This window comes from Maudiozyma barnettii (genome assembly GCF_903064755.1).
Source record: "Maudiozyma barnettii strain CLIB 1767 genome assembly, contig: KABA2_05, whole genome shotgun sequence".
Classification (NCBI taxonomy): Eukaryota; Fungi; Ascomycota; class Saccharomycetes; order Saccharomycetales; family Saccharomycetaceae; genus Maudiozyma; species Maudiozyma barnettii.
Window position 1 is genome coordinate 767,028 of NW_024545242.1, and position 21,204 is coordinate 788,231.

At 31.4% G+C, this 21,204-nt stretch overlaps 12 protein-coding genes across 12 annotated transcripts; 9 read left to right on the forward strand and 3 right to left on the reverse strand.

Moving 5' to 3' along the window:
- Positions 1-322: 322 nt before the first annotated feature.
- On the forward strand, positions 323-1,216 carry CDC28 (cyclin-dependent serine/threonine-protein kinase CDC28; the record flags this gene model as incomplete). Its single annotated transcript, XM_041550976.1, has 1 exon — positions 323-1,216. One exon carries the CDS (start codon positions 323-325, stop codon positions 1,214-1,216), a length of 894 nt encoding a protein of 297 aa, XP_041406910.1.
- Positions 1,217-2,154: 938 nt separating this feature from the next.
- CSH1 (mannosylinositol phosphorylceramide synthase catalytic subunit CSH1) lies at positions 2,155-3,399 on the forward strand (the record flags this gene model as incomplete). The annotated part of the gene is made up of 1 exon (XM_041550977.1): positions 2,155-3,399. One exon carries the CDS (start codon positions 2,155-2,157, stop codon positions 3,397-3,399), a length of 1,245 nt encoding a protein of 414 aa, XP_041406911.1.
- A 635-nt stretch (positions 3,400-4,034) lies between these two features.
- Positions 4,035-5,360, reverse strand: TOS1 (Tos1p; the record flags this gene model as incomplete). Its single annotated transcript, XM_041550978.1, has 1 exon — positions 4,035-5,360. One exon carries the CDS (start codon positions 5,358-5,360, stop codon positions 4,035-4,037), a length of 1,326 nt encoding a protein of 441 aa, XP_041406912.1.
- A 1,681-nt stretch (positions 5,361-7,041) lies between these two features.
- On the forward strand, positions 7,042-7,242 carry YSY6 (Ysy6p; the record flags this gene model as incomplete). The annotated part of the gene is made up of 1 exon (XM_041550979.1): positions 7,042-7,242. The coding sequence occupies one exon, from the start codon at positions 7,042-7,044 to the stop codon at positions 7,240-7,242; it is 201 nt and encodes a 66-aa protein (XP_041406913.1).
- A 375-nt stretch (positions 7,243-7,617) lies between these two features.
- On the forward strand, positions 7,618-9,261 carry EXO5 (Exo5p; the record flags this gene model as incomplete). Its single annotated transcript, XM_041550980.1, has 1 exon — positions 7,618-9,261. The coding sequence occupies one exon, from the start codon at positions 7,618-7,620 to the stop codon at positions 9,259-9,261; it is 1,644 nt and encodes a 547-aa protein (XP_041406914.1).
- Positions 9,262-9,803: 542 nt separating this feature from the next.
- Positions 9,804-10,856, forward strand: TAF11 (TATA-binding protein-associated factor TAF11; the record flags this gene model as incomplete). The annotated part of the gene is made up of 1 exon (XM_041550981.1): positions 9,804-10,856. The coding sequence occupies one exon, from the start codon at positions 9,804-9,806 to the stop codon at positions 10,854-10,856; it is 1,053 nt and encodes a 350-aa protein (XP_041406915.1).
- Positions 10,857-10,938: 82 nt separating this feature from the next.
- Positions 10,939-11,928, reverse strand: PPM1 (leucine carboxy methyltransferase; the record flags this gene model as incomplete). The annotated part of the gene is made up of 1 exon (XM_041550982.1): positions 10,939-11,928. The coding sequence occupies one exon, from the start codon at positions 11,926-11,928 to the stop codon at positions 10,939-10,941; it is 990 nt and encodes a 329-aa protein (XP_041406916.1).
- Positions 11,929-12,363: 435 nt separating this feature from the next.
- GPI19 (phosphatidylinositol N-acetylglucosaminyltransferase GPI19) lies at positions 12,364-12,846 on the forward strand (the record flags this gene model as incomplete). Its single annotated transcript, XM_041550983.1, has 1 exon — positions 12,364-12,846. One exon carries the CDS (start codon positions 12,364-12,366, stop codon positions 12,844-12,846), a length of 483 nt encoding a protein of 160 aa, XP_041406917.1.
- A 2,025-nt stretch (positions 12,847-14,871) lies between these two features.
- Positions 14,872-16,020, forward strand: THI74 (Thi74p; the record flags this gene model as incomplete). The annotated part of the gene is made up of 1 exon (XM_041550984.1): positions 14,872-16,020. The coding sequence occupies one exon, from the start codon at positions 14,872-14,874 to the stop codon at positions 16,018-16,020; it is 1,149 nt and encodes a 382-aa protein (XP_041406918.1).
- A 501-nt stretch (positions 16,021-16,521) lies between these two features.
- LRS4 (Lrs4p) lies at positions 16,522-17,436 on the forward strand (the record flags this gene model as incomplete). Its single annotated transcript, XM_041550985.1, has 1 exon — positions 16,522-17,436. One exon carries the CDS (start codon positions 16,522-16,524, stop codon positions 17,434-17,436), a length of 915 nt encoding a protein of 304 aa, XP_041406919.1.
- A 705-nt stretch (positions 17,437-18,141) lies between these two features.
- Positions 18,142-20,028, forward strand: DOT1 (histone methyltransferase DOT1; the record flags this gene model as incomplete). The annotated part of the gene is made up of 1 exon (XM_041550986.1): positions 18,142-20,028. The coding sequence occupies one exon, from the start codon at positions 18,142-18,144 to the stop codon at positions 20,026-20,028; it is 1,887 nt and encodes a 628-aa protein (XP_041406920.1).
- Positions 20,029-20,211: 183 nt separating this feature from the next.
- KABA2_05S07832 (uncharacterized protein) lies at positions 20,212-20,775 on the reverse strand (the record flags this gene model as incomplete). The annotated part of the gene is made up of 1 exon (XM_041550987.1): positions 20,212-20,775. The coding sequence occupies one exon, from the start codon at positions 20,773-20,775 to the stop codon at positions 20,212-20,214; it is 564 nt and encodes a 187-aa protein (XP_041406921.1).
- Positions 20,776-21,204: the final 429 nt, after the last annotated feature.

Here is a 21,204-nt window from a genome sequence, read left to right on the forward strand (position 1 = left end):
AATAAAAAAATGATTATTTTGATGTATTAGGAAATAGAAAATCATGAAAACTGAAAAGCGAACGCGAAACACAGAATTGAGAGAGTAATGCGAATTTGGTGCCTCGAGTTAGAGAAGTGATAATAACAAATCAGGGAGAGTTGATGATGGATATAACCTTTAAATTATTTCTTTTGATATTGTTTTAAATTGCAAGGATATTTATAAACTCAAGGATAAACATTTTTCTTTGAAATTAAAGGTTTACTTTTTATTGACAAGTGTAACCCTTTAACAGAACAAACCGTGGAAGAAATAATAGTATTATTACTTCAATACAGATATGAGTGGCGAATTAGCAAATTACAAAAGACTTGAAAAAGTCGGTGAAGGTACATATGGTGTTGTGTATAAAGCTCTGGATCTTCGTCAAGGTCAAAGAGTGGTTGCTTTGAAAAAGATTAGATTGGAGAGCGAAGATGAAGGTGTTCCAAGTACAGCTATCAGAGAAATTTCTCTATTAAAGGAATTGAAGGATGAAAATATCGTAAGATTATATGATATTGTTCATTCTGATGCTCATAAATTATACCTTGTCTTTGAATTTTTAGAATTAGATTTAAAGAGATATATGGAAAGTATACCTAAGGACCAACCACTTGGAGATAACGTTATTAGGAAGTTCATGATGCAATTATGCAAAGGTATTGCATACTGTCATGCTCATAGAATATTGCATCGTGATCTAAAACCTCAAAATTTGTTAATCAATAAAGAAGGTAACCTAAAGCTAGGTGATTTCGGTCTTGCTAGAGCATTTGGTGTTCCATTGAGGGCTTACACGCACGAAATCGTTACATTATGGTATAGAGCCCCAGAAGTGTTATTAGGTGGTAAACAGTATAGTACAGGTGTTGATACTTGGTCTATTGGTTGTATATTTGCTGAGATGTGCAACAGAAAACCTATATTTAGTGGTGATAGTGAAATCGATCAAATTTTCAAAATCTTTAGAGTATTAGGTACACCAAATGAAAATGTTTGGCCTGATATTGTATATTTACCAGATTTCAAACCAACGTTTCCACAATGGCGTAGAAAGGATTTGGCACAAGTGGTCCCAAGCTTAGATCAAAACGGTATTGATCTTCTAGATAAACTACTTGCTTACGATCCAATTAATAGAATCAGCGCTAGAAGAGCTACAGTACATCCATACTTTCAATTGTCTAATTGACTTTTGTTACATATCAACCTGTTTCCTTTGTCAATTTTTTTTTTAACTCACAATCATATCCTTCCAAGTCAAAATTTATCAGTACATATACATAATATACATAATTTAAAAAATTACTAACTAGAAAACAATCCATGTAAGAATATCATAATATTTCGTTTAACGTTATTCTAGAAGAATAAGTATAGCACTATAGTCTCCGGCGAAGTAAATGAATGGCCATTTGGAGAGGGTTACATAACCTTTATTATGGCTTAGACAACACATCATTTATTACGCAACAACCCTTTAGACCGTCATTGGTAGATACGTAGTTTGCTTCCCTTTACCTCTCTACAAAAAATAATACGTGTGCCCTCTGCCCTGCATGTAAACGACCAACAGGTAATTAAAAGAAATTTATTGCGAAGTTGAGATTCTTGATATTGGGATCAGTTTGTGCGGGATAGCACTGGTCAGTTCAGGTGGATATCGAATGAAATCTGAAGTTTTTTAGCATTGAAAAATTATTTTGTTTTCTTAGTGCGTCTCTCTGTTAACACTGTAAGGTATTATTGTTAGTAGTAGAGCATGATACGTAAAGGAAGGATGGAAAAAAACAATGAAAATTAATAATAATAACATTAATGGCAAAACTAAATAATAACAACAACAATAAATTAAAGCCATTACATAAATAGATATAACTGCTTAACCTAGTCTAAAGTGGTTATTTTACTATTGTATATTAAAGTATAAAGTGACAGAACAAATATTATTATTTTAAGACATTATTATTGTTTTCTTTTATTGCATTGGTTATTTTTCTTTTGTAATAAAGGGCTGGTGGAAAAAAGAGGGAGATAAACCAAAATTTAATTGAAAAGAAAAGTCTATTTTAGAGTATACATAGTCTACATTTTGGTTTTATTTTACTCAACGTATAATTAACTGTTGGAATGAGAATAAGAAGGGAATTACAACTGATAATTTATCTTAACATAATTGCATTAGCAATATTAATATATTGCACCTTCGGTATACTACTAGTCGTATTCGATGATTCCTCTCCGGAGAGTTTACAAAATCATGAATTAAATCCATCAATTTCAGAATCTATTGGGGTGAATATAGACTCTAAACCTAAGATACCTAAGATTATACATCAAGTTTATAGGACAGAAAATATTCCCGAACAATGGAAAGAAAATCAACAAAAATGCATCTATTTACATCCAGATTACGAATATAAATTATGGACAGATGAAAAAGCTTATGAATTCATTAAGGAAAATTATAGTTGGTTTTTAAAGACATTTGAACATTATAAATTTCCAATGCAGAGATTCAATGCAATCAAATATTTTGCCCTGTATCATTTTGGTGGTGTATATATTGATTTAGATGATTCGTGTCATAGAAAAGTGGATCCATTATTGAACTCAGTGGCATTTGTGAGAAAGGCTACTCCATTAGGTATTTCGAATGATATTATGGGGGCTCGTATTAAACATCCATTTTTTCTTAAATTGATTAATTCTTTGCAACATTACAATAAGGATTGGTATATCCCATATTTAACTATCCTGGGTAGTACAGGTCCTTTATTTGTCTCTATTGTATGGAAACGTTATAAGATATGGAGAGGTGATATTATGCAAAACGATGTCGTTAGAATTCTTAGACCCAAGGATTATTTAGTGCACAAGGATGCTTATTTTTCAATTACTAAAGGTGCTACATGGCATGAAGATGACGCAGTCTTCAAGAAATCCTTAGGTAATCATATATTATCTTGCATCACTGTCGGGTTCATCATTGCATTTGCTATTCTATATGGTCAATATGTCATCTATTGTTGGTTATGTTCCAATGACGATGTTTTTAGGAACTTTTATATGGGAATATGGAAGACTACTTGTAGCATACTCAGTTGGGGTTATAAAAGACTAACTCACAATAGGTTTTTTCGTTGGACGTTAGGTGATCCAATGGTGATAATTAACTATGGTTCAAATGACATTAATATGACGGAAATTCCTGCTGTGAGTCCTATTTTATTAACTAAGACGCCAACTAATACCGATAGAGAAAATTCAAAATATATATTTACACTACCTTGTGCCCATCGTTCAGTTTCTGATTTGGAAAAGAATGGGACGGATAATAATTCAAATACCAATGCATCATCTGGATCGCAATAAAAAAAGAAATTAATCCAGTATACATTTATACACATACACATACACATACACATACACATACATACATACATTTTTTAAATAATGACAGCATATAAAAACTTAATGAATAGCATTACGATACTAACAGACATTGAAGGGTCAAGGGAAATATCCAAATGATTTGATGTAGAAACCTGTAATTGTAAGAAATAAAAAATATAGATTAACATAGATATATATATATAAAGATACAAATACAATAATACCAGAATCTTTCCTCATGTAGCTCCTAACACTCTTAAATCAATGGTGAGAATATGGGCAAACAAACAAAGTGACAAAAAAAAGAGGAAGAGACAATAATAAGTTTATGAGCACTGTCTTTTGGGGAGATTAGATAAATGAAAGTTGAGTTTAATACAGAGTGTTTAGGAGTATGACCGGGGAAAGATTCCAAATTTGATTAATAAAAAAATGAATTAAAGGACAAAAGGTTGTATTATTGTGGAAAGATGATTTATTGTCTCCTCTTCTTTTTCTTGTTTTCGCTGAAATAAAAAAGTTGTTATAACTTTTTAATAAAATGCCCTGATGTAAGTGTGGTAACAAAAAAAATGAATTTATCGCTATTAGAATAATAATAATAATAATACAGCTTATGGTAAAGCAGCGGCAGAACCAGCTTGGTTTAACCATCCGGAGACGGTAGATGAACTCAAAGTGGAACCGAAATCGTCATTAACTTCAACAACGTGAATAGTTTGATCTTCACCGTGGAAGATGACAGCAGCCTTCAAAGTAGAAGAAACTGGTCTTTGGAAATAATCTTGAGAACCACCACCTTGACCATCATGGACATGAGAGATCAATTTATCGGAACCAGCAGACAAGATTTCGAAAAGATCCATTTCACCACAACCAGATTCCCAACAGGAACAATCAGCGTTACCGTATTGTAAAGTTCTTGGAATCTTAGCGTTTAATAACCAAATAGCTGGCATATCTTGGTTGTAACCAGAACCATCGGTATCAGAAGGCATTTGGAATTCAAAAACAAAGATCTTATCTTTACCAGAGAAACCGTGGTAAGCTGGAATGTTTTCACGGTAATAACCACAATCATTACCAGAACATTCAGCACCAGAGAAAATCATATATTCTTCACCGGATTTCAAAGTGATATCATCTAAAGCGTAAGCAGAGGAAGCACCGGAGATACCATCAGCTGCAGCATAAGAGATGGAGTTACCAAAACAAGAGGACCAAACACCTGAACCAGCAGAACCACCCATGTGGTTCATGAAAGTACAGTTAGTAGTGGAACCTGGAGTGAAGTAAGAACCTCTAACCCAGTCACCTGAAGAAACAGAGCCAACTGAAGTAGAAGCGGATGAGGCACCAGCAGAAGTGGCGGTAGTACCCTTTGTTGTAGCTGCTGCTGCAGTGCCGGTAGCTTGGTTAACAACGGTATTAACTTGAGTGTAAGATGTGGCAGAAGCAGTAGCATCACCGGTGACTGGGTTACCGTTAGAGTCAACCCAGACAGTAGAAGTAATTTCTACGTATTCAACAGCAACATCTCTTCTGTGTTTATGTTGAATCTTAGTGGAGACAACTTCTTCACAAGGTTCTTCAACATCTCTTTTCTTTAAAGAAGAAGAACTTGAAGATGGGTAATAAACACCGAATTGTTTCAAATTCAAAGGACCTCTGAAATGAATGGAGACTTCATCATCTAATGGGGCCAAAGAACCAGAGAAACTGGTAGAACTACCTTGAGTACAAGCACATGAGGATTCATCCATGTTTGTAACATCTAGATAAGAACCAGAAAAACCGACATTGGAATAGATGACGGCGTCAGTTTGGGCACAGTAGTAGTTACCATCTGAAGATAGGGAACAATCAGCACTAGCTGTTGCAGATAATGAAGTAAGCACGGTTAGTGCACTTAATAGTGATGTTCTTTTAGAAAATTTCATCACGAAAACAAACAAATAAAAAATTATAGGGTAATTATTAAGCTTTACTTTGTTGTTTCTTTAAAAAGGAATGGATAACTCGTTCGAATGAGATAGATAGCAATTTTTGAATAAATATATTTATATAAATAAATTGTCTTAAATGTGAATATATATAAAAATACAAAGTAGAAAGAAGGAGTTTATAAGATAAAAAGTGTAAAAAGAAGTAATTGTTTATAAACAAATAAATAAACAAACCCAACCAACGCAAGAGCCAAATGTGCATGAACGAAAGGAAGAAAAAAAAGAAAACTTTGTTACAACGTTTAAAAAAGAAAAATCAGACAACAGAGTAATGTATTTAAATAAGTTGAGTTCCATTATCTTTAGTTAAAAATATGGAAATATTCAATAGCCAAATTGTTTTAATTAATAAACAAAAAAAGAAAGTGCGCACTCTTTGTCCCTTTGGTCTTCTTTCTTTGTTAAGCTGAAAAATTTCGTTATATTTACTTTATTGTTGTTGTTGTTGCGACACGGTCAAAACAAACCTGCTTCTTCCATATAAATTATCTTTTTTGGCTGTGAATTGTCTGTGAAGAACAATATTAAAAATGTGGTGAGAAGGGACATTTCGCGACAAGAAGGTGGGCATTTTCTCTACGGCCAAATGTCTGCAGATTTTCTTTTTCCCGTTGATTTTCACCAGCAGTTCGCGTATTGCGCTGTCTGCGTGTCTGTCTCCGTGGGCGGTTTTTTTTAGTGTAAATAAATACACGGTGACCAAGCAAAGGAGAGAGCAGACCGCACAACAGTGAGACCACAAAAAAGAAAATTTCGCGCGAAATTTTTGTTTTTTTGTTTTCTTTTTGGATTTGCGCAGCCATCTTTATTTTCGTTTGTGTGTAGAGAGAACTGAGCCCGTGTGAAATGAATGTATGCGCTTTTGAATCCACGCCCAATAAACGCGATTTACATGTTCCTCTCGTTCTCTGGTTTCTCTAGTTCCAATATATCTATTTCCCCCAGTGAAAGCTATCGCAGTAAAACAAATGGGAACCAGGGAAATTAGTTTGTTGTTGTTTTATCTTGCTAGTAAAATGGGTGGCTTGGCATTTTCTAAACGTTTAAAATTTAAACGATTGCTTGGAACAACGAATTCACAGTATATAGTTTGTAGGTTGACTATACTTTATTAGGATGAGAGTCGCGTGTAACTCTGTGCGTAAGCCGTAAGGCATAGAACAAGATGAGGATTATTTTATCGTCGTTCTCCTCTAAAATTTTTTTCAAGTGGGAGAGGAACAAATAAAAAGGGATCTCGTGTAAGGTGATATAGTTCACGTGACTAGGGTTGGCCGTTTACAATGACTATTCTCTGGGTTAGGGTTTGGACTTGTTGTTGTCACTAATGTTTTATTTTTTATTTTTTCATAAAACTGACACGTCAATTGTTATTTATTGTTAGGCGTACGTGGTTCTTGCTTACTGTTACTATATTGAACAATTAGATACTAATTTAATTTTGCAGGGTATTCATTGGTATTTATTATATATATATATATATATAGACTTGCAATTGTATATTGATCCCATTTTAAGGTTAGCGGGTAAATATACCGATTTATATTCAAGATATATATATTATTTTTTTACATCTAAGGTATCCAACACACATACACATACACATATATACACAATGGCTATCCAAACACCAAAGCAAAGACTAGCAAACGAAAAATTTAATAAGAATATTGAAAAGCATAGAAAATTTGGTAAAGCTAAACCTGCTAAGAGCGATGCTGCTTCAAACCCACCAATCTCTAAATATTGGATGTATGCATTACTATTCTTATTAGTTGGTGGTGGTCTATTAGAATTGTTTAGTAATTTCATTTAAAAATTTTAAATCAAGATAAAATTATTCTCATTGTTTTGATTTGTCTGTTTTTTTACCTCTTTTAAATTTATATACATATATACCTTTTCTACAAGCATAATTAATACACATCTAATGTAACGTTTTACTATATTCATTCTCTCTCGTTTTTTTTGGTTTGTTTTGTTTATGATTCATATATACTTTTTTTGCTTTGTTTTTGTTTTTGTTTTGTTTCGATGATGTTTCGATGATCTTGAAAAATAAATTATTAATTATGAAAATATAATTGAAATTTTATATAAATTGAACAATTTTGAAGTGTTATTAATATATAGAAAGAGAGAGATATATTGAAAGAGAAGAAAGGAGAGTATTGGTATAAAATGTTTGGTGATGCTTTGTCGAAATGTTACTAATGGTAACCCTTTAATATTATTGTGTAAGCTCCGCCCTTATAGTACGAAAAATAATAACAATAATTATGTTATAACTTCAATTGAAAAGGATCAATTAGCAAAATTACCATTCTTTGATGAATCGAATATAGATAGAGATCCTTTAAAAACTGTCAAGAGTATCACAAGACAACGGAAGCAATATTTACAAAAAAAAAATGATGTGGTACAGTCAATCGTCGGAATAAACTCAAAGGATCACCCTTATTTATCTTATTCATTTCAAGGATTGCCTTCAATGTATGATAACATTACTAAGAGTAAATCGCATGGTAGACTCTCAGTAACTAAGCTGATGACGAAATCATGGTGTGAATTAAGATATGCATATGATGCATATTCTAAGATGGATAAAATGACAACCAGAAATATTTCTCAGGGTTTGTCATTCCATAAATCTCTAGAGGATACATTGATACCAGAAAATGTTCCACTAGATCAATTTTTGAAAGAGCAAACGATAACTGGATTTGAAAAGACTTTACAATATAAATGGATGGATACTTTACAAAAGATTTTAACATCATTCACTAATGTGGGCGAATGTAGAGAATTATTATGTCATGGATATATTACTAATCAAAAGGACTCCCTTCAGGATGGGAAATTTGTCACTGATATTGATTTAGAGAATGAGAATTTAATATTAGTAAGTGGTATTATTGACCATCTGAAATGGATTCCGCCTAGTGGGAATGAACTTTATTCAAATTCTCAATTTGATTTATTTGATGATATATTTAACGATAATGAAATCACAGAGGATCTTACAGAAATTTTGTCATCGCTTCAGAGAGAAATCCCAAAAAGAATCAATGGTTGGAAGTTACAAGTCCGTGATGTTAAGACAAGACAAACTTTTAATATTCCAAATCAAACATCTGTGCAAAGATCAACCAAATTACAAATTATGTATTATAGAAAATTTATTGAAATCCTAAGTCTGGACCCTACTCAGACCTATAACATGTTAATCATAAATGCGCAGAACAGAAATTTAGATATTGATCAAGAACTTGATCCAATGGCTATTATTGCTTTGATGATACAAACACCAATGTTAATACCTGATATGAGAAGGTTAAGAGATGGAAACCCCATTGGATTTGAACATTATGATAACTATTCATATACGTCGCAATATGGAAATAAACCATTTTTAATACCAGAAGATATTGTCTCTTCAGAAACTAGGGAAGGTTTTCAAGAATTTGCTACTATTTGGAAAAAGCCCGTAACATTAAGATATTTTGCTGCACGTCTGGCACAAACATATCATTTATTGAATTCCACATTGTCAGAGGATTTATTAGTGGAATATTATTGCCGTGGAGTTAATTTCCATAATTTGCCCTTTAAGAATAATGATGAACAATTAATTGAACATAATGCCGATAGAACTAATTTTCTATTTGGTAAAAGAGAAGTTCAACCAATTGAACAAAATTTAAAAAATTTCCTTACATATTGCAAACATTGTGATTATCAATCCGTATGTTCTTGGAAACATGAAGGTGAAGAAAAATTAAAAAATTTGGGAGATGAATTGGCACAAATGTGGCAGAAGGAAAACTCTTTGTAAAATACTAAATACATAAAAAGTTTGTATATAGTTTTATGGAAAAATATGGATTTAAAATGATAAAATTATTTTTAATAACAATGAAATTCAAGTTTTGTTCTTTTTTCCCCATTTTTGACATCATTTTATAACAATTTCATTATTTACTTAAATAATCAAGAGCTAGTTTCCCTTCTTATAAATCATCTGTAATATATAAATAAGACTGGTTGTATGATAATGTAGTAATTTCATCGTGTGTACTTCAAAATTATTTTAGATAACTGTATCTCCTCAACAATCCTCTTTTCTGTCATCTCGAATAAGCTTTAATTTTAAAGAAAAAAGTTAGCCGGATGAAAAATGAAGATAATTAATTTATATGTAAAAGAAAAATAATATTAAAAATTGAATATTACCTAATTTAAACAGTTACATCACATATATAAACAAATATATTTGGATAATATCTTAAAAAGTCTCAAAGAAGAGTGACGTGCAATTTAATTTATCATCAGACTACCATAATACACACATCCAAACTATCTATACACAATTTTACTATGGCAGAACATCAAGGTCCCTTGGATGCTATTCCAAAGACGAATTACCAATCACTATTGACAATAGCGAACTACTATTCCACAAAACAAATGATCGAACAAGTTCTATCAGAAGATCAGGATTATGTGTCATGGAAGTTGAAAGAAAACAGAACTGGTGGAACGATGAATGCATTTCTAAATTTTGATAATTATAATTTTGGCCCAGGTCCTGAACCTGAGCAAGTACCTGACAATAAACTAAATAGAGTTCCAGCAGATTTGACATTTGTAGAGGATGAATATGATGAAATCAGAGACGAAGAAATAAAATCAATAGAGAAAGGGAATGATAATCCTGAGCAACTGAGTAATGATGAGCAATTCAAATTGTTAGTTTTAAATTTAGATGAGGATCAAAGTAATCGATTCGAAGTATTTCATAGAACATCATTGAATAAAGGTCAAGTTAAGAAACTAGCGACAACCGTCTGTAATCAAACAATTGGTGAAAATCTACGTGTTTTTCTACAAGCTATTGGCAAAGTGTTTGCAGGTGAAATTATTGAATTAGCATTAGAAGCAAGAAGAAAATGGTTTATAGGTAAGATGGTGTGTGAATTTGATAGAAGAAAAGAAATTGGTCAAAGATTGAAAAAATATTTGAAAAAATTAACAATACTTGTCGAGAAGAATAATTCAAATACAAATGATAATAATAATAACCTAGAATTCAATGTAAATGAATTATTTGAAAATGATAGTGTCGAAGAGAATGAAAGCGATTCATATTATGATGACGAAGAAGCTGAAATGAAAGAGGTACAAATGGGGAATAAACTATTAAAGAGTGAAAAGAATACACAGGAAATTAGAAGTGGTTTGATAACGCGATACAATAAACTTGTTAAAGCATTCAATTCTTTAGATATAAGTTTCGAAAAATATCAAAATAGTCCTTTACTTCCTGAACACGTAAGGCAAGCATCGCGATTATACCATCTGCAAAAGGAAGGCGTTATAACCAATGCATGGAGAGGTCAAGGGGAAGCTAGTGGCACAATGTTCAGATAGACTACTTTTTTTTGAGTACCGTTATCACTATACCTAATATAAATATAAAAAGTACGTATATTGCCAATCAATGCAGATTTTATTAGTCCCATGCCGTATTTAATATTACATAATGTGATTGCATAATTTTCAATTCCTCAATTTCATCTAAGAACTGCAAAGATCGTAATCTTCTCTTTTCAGTATCTGAAATTGCTTCGGATAAGAAGTTCCACATATCCTTAATATCTATTTGTGATTTCTCATTTTCCCACCGTTGTGGGTAATTTAATTTTGAATTATATATTAATAAAGTTGGCATTTCTAAATTTCTTGAATCCATTAAATTTCGTTTCATGATTGTACCAAACTTATCATTGACATCAGCTCCACCAATTGGGTCATATGAAATCCAAAATCCTGTAGCAAATGTATCCATTATAGTTGATATTAATTGTTTAGAATCATTCTCTGTCATATAACATAATACACATTCAGTGATAAACACTGTAGGTAACTTTGGATCCAGGTATTGTTTCAATTGTTGTAATGTTCCTTCAACATCTTTTAAATCCCCTTGTAATATAACATATTTACCTTCAAATGATCGTATGGATTGATCCAAATTTGTTGAATCCTTTAAAATGCTTTGTTTTAAAATAATTGCATCCTTAAAATCAAGATCGACAAAGCGTTTAATCCTTCCACCATACATCTTTAAATATTGTATAAATCTTAAATCTGAACCACTACCTAAATTGACTATTTGAAAAGGTTGGTCTTTAGGAAAATTTTCAATATATTTAATTAGAGAAACATCAATTGCCAGAGTTCTTAAATATGTTCCGTAATTCATTACAGGGAAAGGATTTCTCATTAATTTATTTATCTTCCCATAGACATTTCTACTTTTTTCCTTTAAAGTTTTATAATATTCAAAGTGTAACGACTTAATATCACTATATAGGCATTGTAGAGTATCATCTATGGATTCAGAAAGTGTACCTTTATTTGGCGGTAAATAATTAAACTGAAGCGCACATATTTTACTGGATAGAGCATCGTAATCTGTCTGTTGAATAATTCTCTCCATCCTCTCCACTTTTCAATTAGTTCAATTATATACCTGATTTCACTAAAAATTCAAAGAAGTTTTATTCGAGATTGTTACAACTGAATATGTCTATCCAAATATACATGGGATAATAATGTTATTATACTTTTCCATATATTACGTTACCAACACCCACACATTACACCCAAGCAATGAAATATTATTGTAGCGTGTAGTGTAGTAGTTATTTTTTTGATTCTTGGGGTCTGCAAAGATACGCTGATCCATCAAGATGAACACATTAAATAGGAAAAGTATATCTAAGTGTCCTTCTTAACATACTTACTTATAATAGTACTGTTATTCACATTTTAGAAAATTATCATAAGATAAATTCTAGTAATCGATTATTTATAACAAATTAGGAAATACTTATTCAAAGAAAGTTTTTAGACAGAATATAATAACAGACCCATGTCAGGTAGATTACTCAATGAAGAAGAACAAGTCCCAGTAGAGACACACAATGTTTTATCAGAAGGTAAAGAATATTATCGTTTTGCACATCATTTTACCGCCACATTAATCCTTGTATTTCTAATTACATGGTCATTATTACCAGTTAATGAAAATGAGATACTTGTAAATGTTCCAGAATCCAATTACAATCGGTTTATGAAGAAATTAATTGGTGTATTACCTCAAAGAAGATGGATCATTATTGGGCAGGCATTAGGCCTTATGGGAATGTTATTTGCTTACGTTGGCCTACAATTTTACGATGAAGATGTGTTAGCAGTTCCAATCGATGATTACAGAACGCTTGTCGATGACCGTAGCCATCTGATCACTCCTCCAACACGTCAAGAAATAATCAATCAATATGCTTTCAAAGAGACTAGTGGTGTAATTGATATTCCTATTATGGATGTTTGTGATATATTATATGCAGAATAGAGCAAGATATTTGGAAATACTCGAATACAACTAGTTATTAAATGATTTGATCCTGATTAACCAAAAGAGAGAAAGAAACTTAATGCAGAAAATAGTCAAGGAAAATGAAGATGACACGACCTAAAAGAAAAAACTTAATCGTCGTCGATTAATACATAACTTTGGGAAAAGGTACAGAACGCTGAGAAGTATGTATTTTCAACAAATACCACGAATGAAGCTGATATTCAATATTATATATAGAGAAGCAAGGGAGATAGCTTCTTCTACTCAGGATATCATGAGGTACTTGAGATTAGGATGGATGGGCTGGGTATAGGGATTTACAGGTAATCTGATCAATTAGGTATTACTTTCCATAGTTATTTCCTAAGCTTTTGACTTTCAATAAAAAGTAGCTATAATCTATCTAGGAATAGAATGCTGCTCTAACATTTTGAAATTGTTTCAATAGAGCTTTGGGTATTTTGTCATTTCATGACATGAGAAAAACAAAAAATAAAAATGATAAAATATAAAAATTGGAAGTCAAAAAAGGGTATTTCGGTCGACGATGAGGCCTTCTATCACGGAAGTTTTGTCTTCTACCACTAACAGCTCCCACAGCTTTGTAATGCACCCAATAATTGCTAGTCCTTAGTAATGGAGAGGAAATAGATTGAATCATTAAAGCTATAACTCAGAAGGAACAAACGTGAGAAAATTTGATCCCTGATAGTACGTAGTGGATGTAGTCATATTTTGCCCACTACTACCTTTTCCTACAGCTCTGAATAATTTAATCCCATATGCAATGTAATAACAATTCAACCATATGCCTGATATACCAAAAATTCTAACAACAGCTCTCATTTGTTAAAAGTAGTTTTGCACGAGGTACGAGACTCCCATAATATTTCAATGCACATACGAGACCCTTATATAACGTTGATATCTCCCATTTCTTCAACATAATTGTGATAATATATATTATTTAGTTGTTCTATTATTACAGACACCATCCGGAAAGGTGTATTTCACTGAGTGATGATGTAGTATTTTGCTACTTAAAATGATAATTTCACAACTTTTATCTAGAGCTATATACACAATAAGAAAACTTCATCGATACATTTTTTCAGAGAGTCTGCAATACAAATCGTAACTCTTATTCGTAAGGATATCACGATATATTGTTTGTCTGACCTCCTTTCATGAGAGCTAAAATTATCCCAACTATTTCATTAATTAATATATTTGTAAATCAATCATTCCAACAATGATCTCTATATCCTTTACATCCAAATTCTCCATACTGTTATTAAGTTTGTATATCTTTACCATATATATATTGTGATATAGTGCCTCCTTGAAAGAAACGACTTCCTCTTCAGGGAATTAACCGCCATGCATCTGCCTCTGTATTTCCACTCTTTTCCTGTGTTGCACAATTGTGTAATCCCACGTGATCTCCGTCACACAAAAACTGTGGAATCGTGTTTCCCATTCTTTTCTTTTGAAAAATCGATGCCTCCTCCTTGCGGCAAAAAAAAGTCAGAAAAATGAAAAGCTTGTTTTGGGTATCCGGATTTAACATAACGATATCCCTTAGAAATATACGTAGCAGGTACCAACATTTACCAGAGAAGTCAAGAAACTCATCGATTCTGAGGATAAAATTGTGTGGTTTACTCGATTTATGTAATCGTTGTCGTCTTTTATCGCAGATTACAGTGAACTCCACAACTATTAAACCAATTTTGTTAGTTAAATCAAGGAATAAACACACATTGTTATTACTTACTGTGAATCGATAAAGTGTCAAAGGAAGACGAATAAATAATATCCCTTCTCACTGCTATTATGATTATGTAATATACAAAGGATATATATATATAAGACAAATGCTTGATTCATTAAGATCATAAACTATCTTGTCTTGTATTTATTATTTATTTTAAATAATATTGTTAATAACATAAAATCAAACAACATTATTACTACTACTACTACTACTATTACTATTATTATTTTACACAGTTCACAATGGAACAATCACGTAAAAGTTGGTTTATTGGATTATTTATGATCCTCATTGTTATATTGTCATGGGTTTCTTCATCATTTTTATTAAATCAAGTCTTCGAAATAAATTCTTATAAGAAACCATTTTTAATCACATATTTAAATGTTTCATCATTTGTTTTATATTTGATACCTTCATGGAAAGATATTTATAATTATAAGAAAATTGAAAAAGAAAATCAAATAATTGATGATGAGAAGTTTTTATTAAATAGCAATGAAGAAGAAGAAATTAATCAATTAACACCTTTAGTTTCAAAACACAGTAATAATATTATTCCATTAACTTTAAATGAAACTATTAAATTAAGTGCAGTATTTTGTTTACTTTGGTTCATTGCAAATTTCTCATCAAATGCTTCATTATCATATACTTCAGTTGCATCACAAACAATTTTATCCTCAACTTCATCATTTTTCACTTTATTTATAGGTGCAATCTTACAAGTTGAATCAATTAACTCTAAAAAATTATTAGGTCTTTTGATTTCTTTTATCGGTATTATTTGTGTTACTGAATCAGATTCAATTGCTCAAGAAATTACTTTCTCTAAAGTAGAAATTGTTATTGGTAACTCTTTAGCTTTGATTGGTGCTTTGGTTTATGGTATCTACAGTACTTTTTTGAAAAAATCTATTGTAGATGAATCAAAGATTAATATTAAATTATTCTTCGGATTCGTTGGTTTATTTACTTTAATTGGATTATGGCCAATTATCTTAATTTTACATTATACTGGTATCGAAACAATCGAATTACCACCTTCATCTACTGTAATTTATTTATTACTAATTAATGCTACAATTACTTTTGTTAGTGATTATTGTTGGGCTAAAGCTATCCTATTAACAAGTCCATTGACTGTCACAGTGGGGTTAAGTTTAACTATCCCTTTTGCTATGATTGGTGATGTTCTTTTCAAAAATAAGATTATTTCTATTGGTTATATTGTTGGTGCCATTTTGGTTCTTGTCTCTTTTGCTTTAATTAATGGTGAAGAAGACATTGATAATAAAAATAATAATAAAATGGAATCAAATAAACAATTATCTATTAATATTCGAGACATTGAAAATCAAACGCTCGAAACTCTTTATTGTTCATTATAAATATAATGCATATTACAGAGAAAGGACAACATACAAGAAATATAATAATTTTTTTTTTGCCCTATCCAAATTTTTGCATATAATGTTATTTCAATAACATTCATTCTCTCCACTCATAACCCCATCTTTGCATTAGTATCACTACTAATACACTCGCATTTATATATCCTCATTTGCATTTCATGATATATACATATATATTATATTACATATAGTCATTTTAATATATTCATTTCAACTTATTTAATGTATCTCTCTATTTTTTTTTTTGAGAGATGAGCATTATTGTATTATGGGAGTAGTGGGCCCTTCACCGCGATTGAGATGAGATTTGTAAAAAAAATATATGTATATATATTAAATATATATATACATATGTACATGAGAATGGAAGAGAAGAAGTTCATTTAAGTAAAAACTAGTAGTCACCCTTATACGAACATTGTACAGTTTGGAATACCCACTATATTATAGATTTTACCGAATTAATGTCTGTATGAAATGTCAGGTGTGTTGCAATTACTACTAGATTATTACAAATCAGTACTCGAATCAGATCGTATATATCATGAAGGTATATTAAAATATCATCAGGAGGACGACAACAATAATCCGGGCTTCATAGAGGATAACGATACTGGCAGAAGCAGTAGCGTGGCACCAAAGATCGCCAATGAAACTTTGTTATTGCAACGACAATTGACTGCTTTGACCTCACAATTACAAGACCTTAAGAGGAAAAATGAAGCTTTACAAGAACAACAAAAGAGTTATAAAGCATTGAATGAATCCAAAATTGCAAAGTATAAGAGGACCATTGGCTCGATGAAGCAGCAAAATGAAAGACAAACTGGCGAGGCTGATAAGGATGAGCAGAACAATGAGGAAGATTCAAAAAGATTCGATTATCATTTGCTATCACCTGTAGCAAAAAGAGGTTTGAAAAGAGGAATTAAGATAAGTAATGGGAAAGGGAAAGGCATCGCTAAAAAGGGTACTATATTTGACTCTAAGAAGGAAACATTTACGGACGATGAGAGTAGCGATGATGATAGTATAGATAGTCCTACAGCTAAAAGACTGGCCGGAAAACCTCGTATGGAACATGAGGAATCGTTTCTTAAATCATTCGATACACAACCTTCGGGTAGTAGAAATGAACCCATGGAGAAGAAGAATAAACAACTTGATGGGTTTGATATCCCAAGTTTGAATGATTTTTCTAGGGATGAAGATGAAGATGAGGATAATCTGGATGAGATTCGTCCTCGCAACAGTAATGAGTCGATCACTAAGAGATTTCATCATAAAAGAAAACAATCTACGAAGAAAAGAAAGCTTACAAAGAAGAAAATTGAAACGATTGGTGAAAATGACGCTGGTGATGACTCAATGAATAAGGACTCTCTCAGATAGTATCATCAACTATCAAACTATCAAAAACAATGGTTCAATATTAGTACTGTACTATAAATGCATACCCACCTTCATCTTTTGTTTCATTGTACTTTTGAAACTCATACACACATACTTATACTTATATCTAATAGCATATGAAGATATACGGCAATCACAACATTTTACAACAGTTTTTTTACTATTAGTTTACTATATGTACAGATACATAACAATTTCTTTGTTGTAGATTTTTATAATTACAATAAGCCTATTTTCACTCGAATTTTCCCTTATTGTTTTCCTTTATCAAATTAACTCTGCCTCTTTCGTTTTCTCTTGCATTATCACCTCATCAGTTTCAAAAATTACCTCTCCCCAAAAATTTGGTTTCGCGTTACCATTACCTATTAACGCCTGAATATATAAACAAAACAGTCTTTCGACTGAAAAAAATATATATATACATATAAACAAATAGTACTATATACGTTTTTAATACGTCTTGCCAAAAACTATTTAATTCATTCTTAGGAAACCATATTTCACTGTTAATCGTTTATTGATTAGGGTACTAAATAGACAAACAGTGTTTTACTTTAAATATCTATTAAATTTTACTGGAAATTAAATACGAGAACCAAGAAACTTCGTTAGGTTTTATCATATTCCACCCTTAAGAATATCTATATTAGATCATCATTTTCAAAAATTATTAAATTTGATATGGAATTTCATATAAGAGAAGATTCAATGGAGTCCACTTCTTCATCTAGCACGAGTTCTGTATTCTCAACTATTCAGAAAGTCCCAGAAAGCCCTCAGACAAATTCACCTCCGGAACGTAATAAATCAAATAATGCAGCTACAAATAAAAATTCATACTCATCGACATCTAGGAATCAAAGAGAATTGAGAGCTTTATTGGAAGACTCTAATAAGTATTACTCAACCTATGAATATAGGATGCCAACTAGTTATTTAAAGAGTTCTTCGAAAGATAAAGGATTAAATAATTCGGATAATGCTGAAACGAAGCATAAATGTGAAAATATATCAGGTAACGACACAACTAACAAGGAGAGTTTTAAAGATGATAAAAAGTCTAAGGGGAAATCTTCAAAGAAGAAAATCATAAAAAAAAAAGTTTCTACTGAAAAAAGAAAATATACAAAACATAGTACTGTTCCAAAGAAGAGAAAGTATACCATGAAAAAACGATTAAAAAATAAAGCAGATGAAGATTTTGTACAGGATGACAATGCTAATACTATATCGAACTCATTAGCCCAATCAAAATTTCAACCACAGCATGTTGCCAACAATGAAAACCAAAAAGATGCTAATATAAAAATAAATAAGGATAAAGAATCTGATGAAGATTTACCAACGAATTTTATTGATCTTTATGGTCCTCGGATCCCTGTCAGGCCTAACTTTTTTGATATAAATGGTATCCTAGGAAGTAACGTATATAATGGCAAACCAACATCTTCTATGACACTTACAACTCATTCTCAAAATTTACCTCAAAATGCTCATAAAGGAGTTACACCAGAAGGTATGATTCCTACTGTTAAATTACAAAGCGTATTATATCCAAACTATCAGGAAGAATATAAGGTCATTTTCTATGATCGATGTGATATCTTCAATCCAATGGCAGAAATTGGTAAGTTAATAGAATACTCGGTTATGATATATTTACCAACAGAGTATTCAGAAATAGCTAAACGTGATATTATACCTATCTTAAATACCGCATTTGACACTTCGAATACCGATTTATTTATCGAGACAGTGAATAATTATAATAAATTTATACTTGGTATATCCAGGAAAGATATCGTTGATCATTTATGTGCGTTAACAGAAATACCCGTGTCATTTATTCATGACTTATTACACATTATTTATACAAGAAGTATACATCCAGATGCCAGTAAATTGAGACATTATAAAGCGTTTTCAAATTATGTGTATGGTGAACTTTTACCGGGTTTCCTAACTGATGTTTATGGACAATGTAACCTCGATCCTGACAAACTTTTTATGGACCTGGGTTCCGGTGTTGGTAATTGTGTCATCCAAGCTGGATTAGAATTTGGTTGTAACTTAAGTTTAGGTTGTGAAATCATGCCAGATGCAAGTAATTTGACAGAGATTCAAATGAAGGAATTTAATGAACGTTGTAAATTGATGGGTCTAGCTGTTCCTAACTTTGAATTCAGATTAAGGGAAAGTTTTGTGGACAATCCAAGAATTATTGAACTTCTTTCTCAATGTGATGTGATGTTGGTTAATAATTTCTTATTTGATAGTAAATTAAATAAAGAGGTAGAAAAGCTATTACAACATGCCAAAACTGGTTGCAAAATTATCAGTTTAAAAAATCTGAGAAGTTTCGGTTATACAATTGACTTTTATAACATTGATAATATCCTTAACAGATTACAAATTAAAAAGCAAAAATTCAAAGAAAATAGTGTTTCATGGACCCATACGGGTGGTGAATATTATATTTCTACAGTATTAGAGGAAGTCGATGAATCATTATTTGCTGCTTCTAGTAGATTTAGGAAAATAAAAAAGGATTTTAAATATACTAGGTGATTTGTTAATAATACTAGTGTTTTTTTGTTTTTTTCAGAGACAGTACTTATAACATAGATATTTGTTATTCTATAAATTTGTATAACATATATATGGGAGTATCTGGCCTAATGTTCGAATATATTTAAAATATCTTTTGTTTTAAAGTACTTTAATTTTTAAAAAGCAACCTAAAATGGTAAATTATTTTGTATTTAAAGCATGTTCTTGTTCTTTTAATAAGGTAAATACTGGAGCACCTAATTTACCTCTACCTTTCAAAAAATCTAACTCCATTACAAAATCAAACTCCAGAACATTTGCCTGTGCTTTTCCCAATAGCTCATATGCAGCTAGTGCAGTACCACCTGTAGCTAAAATGTCATCAATTATGATAACGTTTGAGTTTGGTGGAATTGTATCTTTTTGTAGTTCAAATGTATTTGAACCATATTCCATATTTGAAACTGCTGAAAAACACTCACCTGGAAGTCGTCCACCTTTTCTGATTGGAACAAATCCAATATTCATTGCTAAAGCTAGGGATGGTGCAAATAAAAAACCTCTGGATTCTATTCCGACAATGAAATCGATTTTAATATCTTGGTATTGTTCATCTAAATGTGACTTGAATGCATTAATCAATGTTGTGAAGAGTTTATGATCCCTAAATATTGGAAGAAAATCTTCAAATAAAACTCCCTTCACAGGGAAGTTAGGATATTTATGTAAAACTGATTTTAAGCTTTCTATATTGTCGGTAGGCATCGCAACAATAAATAAATAGTGTGTCGAATATAGTTATTTCGTTCACTTATATACCAATATAAAAACACCTTTTGTTAATTTTTAAATGTCAAATTCAATATTACTTAATGGAAGAACAATGTTTACCTGATTCAAGATGAGAAGGAGAATTTCTCTTTAACATCGAGAAATGGTCCATCGGTATCATTTGTTTGATTGTTCCCTAAAATCAAATAGTGAAAAATTAATGAGCTCGTTGCATTTCACGACGGCTTTTTTTTCTTTAAATGTAATAAATATCTTTTTATTTGGGGCGGGGGTGACTGGGGTGTTCACTGAGAGATGGCGTAGCGATAAACGCAAAAAAACAAACCCGAGCTTTCCTTTGAGTTCTCAAATGAGGTAGATTAGTTAATTGTTGCCTGGACGATCTATAATACAAAGAAAAGT